Source organism: Nicotiana attenuata, chromosome 6 (genome assembly GCF_001879085.1).
Source record: "Nicotiana attenuata strain UT chromosome 6, NIATTr2, whole genome shotgun sequence".
In the NCBI taxonomy this organism is placed as follows: Eukaryota; Viridiplantae; Streptophyta; class Magnoliopsida; order Solanales; family Solanaceae; genus Nicotiana; species Nicotiana attenuata.
Window position 1 is genome coordinate 32,039,674 of NC_031994.1, and position 2,940 is coordinate 32,042,613.

Here is a 2,940-nt window from a genome sequence, read left to right on the forward strand (position 1 = left end):
CATCTAATTAAGGATAGAGGGATCTCATCCATCTCACCACATCTCTCGATACTATATATATATATATATATATATATATATATATATATATATATATAAATTGCTGAAGTATATCTCATTATTGANATTCTCAAGTATGGTCAGTCATTGTACCTGACCGGTCAGCCATTGTTACCTGACCCAACGCGTGTTTCAGTGCCATTGTTACCACTGGTCAGCCATTGTTACCTGACTGGTCAGTCATTGTTACCTGACCAAAACACGTATGACAGTGTCATTGTTACCAGGGAGCCTATATTCAGTAGCAAATCTAGAGGAGCTAGGAACAGTCAATTAGTCAACTAATACAACTTGCATTTTGGCAAAACCTACAAGGTAGCTTTCACTAACACATCAACACTAAAAATGCCAATATCTAAATCCAGGTAATATTTGCTAAGACTGACATACCCCGATTGTAATCTTGTGATTTATAAATTCCGGAAAGGCCACCAATACGAATGTTGCCAAACTTGATTACTCCAGCAAATCCGAGGAAGTATATCTGAGGTGCTGCCCATCCTCCATAGTACCTGGAAGCACAAACAACCACTGGATGAGTTAAGCAACAACAACAATAACCACCCAGTGTATTTCCACAAGTGGCGTCTGGGGAGGGTAGGATGTACGCAGCCTTACCCCTACCCTGGAAGGGCAGAGAGACTGTTTCCGGTAGACCCTCGGCTAGAGAAAAGGTGGAACACTGGATGAGTTAAGCAAGTTGAGGAAAGTAGCATGCTAAAACTGACGTATCCTAAAGTAGCATACATTGACTGCAGCTGTTATATATGGAGACCAACTTACAATTCCCAAAGGTAATTGGATGCTTCATGGTTTCCTCCAATAAATATAGTTGGAAATGGTGCTACTTTCTCTCCTGAGTAATACTTCCAGAAAGAGTTCATGCTCCGGTATTTAAGTGGCACATTTAAGCTTTCCAGATCCTTCTCATTCCTAACAGCCTGTTTGCACAAATAAAATATCTCAATTCATACTAGTCAAGCTGAGGATTTAAGTGTTTTAGAGCATCAAACTGTTGAAATTGCTCAGCCAAATCAACACATTCAAAGGCCAAGAATGAGTTAAGCATCATTAATAATGGAATCCCATATCAATTACCAACATCATGAAGCATAGAAGAATCAAAACACCAAAAAGATGTATTAACAAAGAATGATTCAAAATAAGGAAGAGCACAATGTTAATAAACTGAATAGAATCTGTTACAACGAACGAGCTAAGCCTAATACTCCAATGAATGAACCATAAGCATAGAAGATTCAGAACAACAAAATCCCGGTGTAGTCAGTATTGGTTGGTATATGTAAAGAAAATGAGCCAAAGCCCGATTTCCATTATTAACTCGTGGAGACAAATCGAATAACAACTGATGTGTCAAAAGCTAACTAGGAACAAATCTATCTACCTGAAAGTCACCGCAACATAAAAGGAGATCAATCTTTATATTCTCAACTTCTTGCAACTGCAATAGGGTGGCATAGACATTATCCAAGTCTCCGTGCATACACCCTTCTACTGCTATCCTCATCTGTATTTAACACTTTTGAGCAACTGAAAATCCATCAATAAACACTTTAAACAAGAAAAAGGTGATCTCATCATTACTGATTTTCCTCAACAAACCAGTGAAACACATAGACGCACATAAATAGTAAAGAAAACTCACTGGATAGTGCTGAATTGCAAGATTGTATACAGAGTATCTCAAGCAGTTTTAACTGCTCTCCTTGTGAAAACAAACGACAACTGCTACTAACGAGGTTCCTATGAACAATAACATACGGACATTAATGTTATTAATAACAAATTCCTTCTAAAAAATGTTCTTAGCAACTACTAATATAAGACTCTTGTTTCCGCATTCTGCCTTTTGTAAACCTTTTCCTATATTTTCTCAATAGCTGCTGTCGCTCTTCATGGATCTATCCTACATGGCTGGCTCTACTGTTATCACAAGTAGGGTTGTACTTAGGCCCCAAATTTGGGAGGCCCATTTTTTTTTAGAAATAATAGGTTTATAGGTATTTAAAAAATAATTATATTTAACACTTTTAATACAAAAAGTAGAATTTTTATTGTCACGACACGGATTTCCCACCATCGGGATCGTGATGGCGCCTACTCGTGGTAGCTAGGCAAGCCAACTTATTTACCTTTTCATCACTAAACAATTATTTTAACAATTTATAGCATCAATATAGAACATGAAATTTACTAAGAATAATAGCGGAAGTCTGATTTATAAATCTGAATCAAAATGCGGAACAGTTAATAATAGCCTCTACCCAAGATTTGGTGTCACATCACTCACGAACCACTAAGAATATACTAAATACAAAGGTCTGAAAGAAACATAGAAGCTGTCTGTCTCGAGACAAGGAGGCAACAGTCTAAAAGAGAACATAAAGAAGAGACGCCGGGCCTGCGGATGCCTGCAAGGCTACCTCGGTCTCGTGATAATGAAAGCTTGCTCCCGTACTAATGCTGCTGCTGCTCCTCAGAACCTGGACCTGTGCAAAAATGCACAGAAGCGTAGCATCAGCACAACCGACCCCATGTGCTGGTAAGTGTCTAGCCTAACCCCGGCGAAGTAGTGACGAGGCTAGACCGGACACCACATAAACCTGTGCAGTTATAAATATACAACGGAAATAAAATACCAAACAACTAGCAATATGGGAGGGGGAAACATGCTGTGGGGAGATAACAATAGTAACAGTAATTCCGAGTAACAAACTAAAGCAGCTTAGATTCACAATGAACAAGGAAAACAATACTCAATATAAACACATGGTATCAATAACTGTTGCGGCGTGCAACCCGGTCCACAATTTACCATTGTTGCGGCGTGCAACCCGATCCACAAATACCACTGTTGCG

At 38.8% G+C, this 2,940-nt stretch overlaps 1 protein-coding gene across 5 annotated transcripts; it reads right to left on the bottom strand.

Annotated features, from left to right (window-relative positions):
• Positions 133-2,546, bottom strand: LOC109226786 (lariat debranching enzyme-like). 5 transcript variants are annotated; one of them, XM_019391641.1, is made up of 6 exons: positions 2,505-2,546; positions 1,727-1,824; positions 1,466-1,611; positions 844-1,001; positions 451-572; positions 133-250 (listed from the first exon to the last, which is right to left on the bottom strand). In XM_019391641.1, exons 3-6 carry the CDS (start codon positions 1,586-1,588, stop codon positions 237-239), a joined length of 417 nt encoding a protein of 138 aa, XP_019247186.1. In that variant the 5' UTR covers positions 1,589-1,611; positions 1,727-1,824; positions 2,505-2,546; the 3' UTR covers positions 133-236. The 5 variants fall into 5 exon arrangements, with proteins under 5 accessions (XP_019247186.1, XP_019247187.1, XP_019247188.1 ...); XM_019391642.1 differs by lacking the exon at positions 2,505-2,546 and adding an exon at positions 1,939-2,190; XM_019391643.1 differs by lacking the exon at positions 2,505-2,546 and having other exon boundaries at positions 1,466-1,600; positions 1,727-2,191.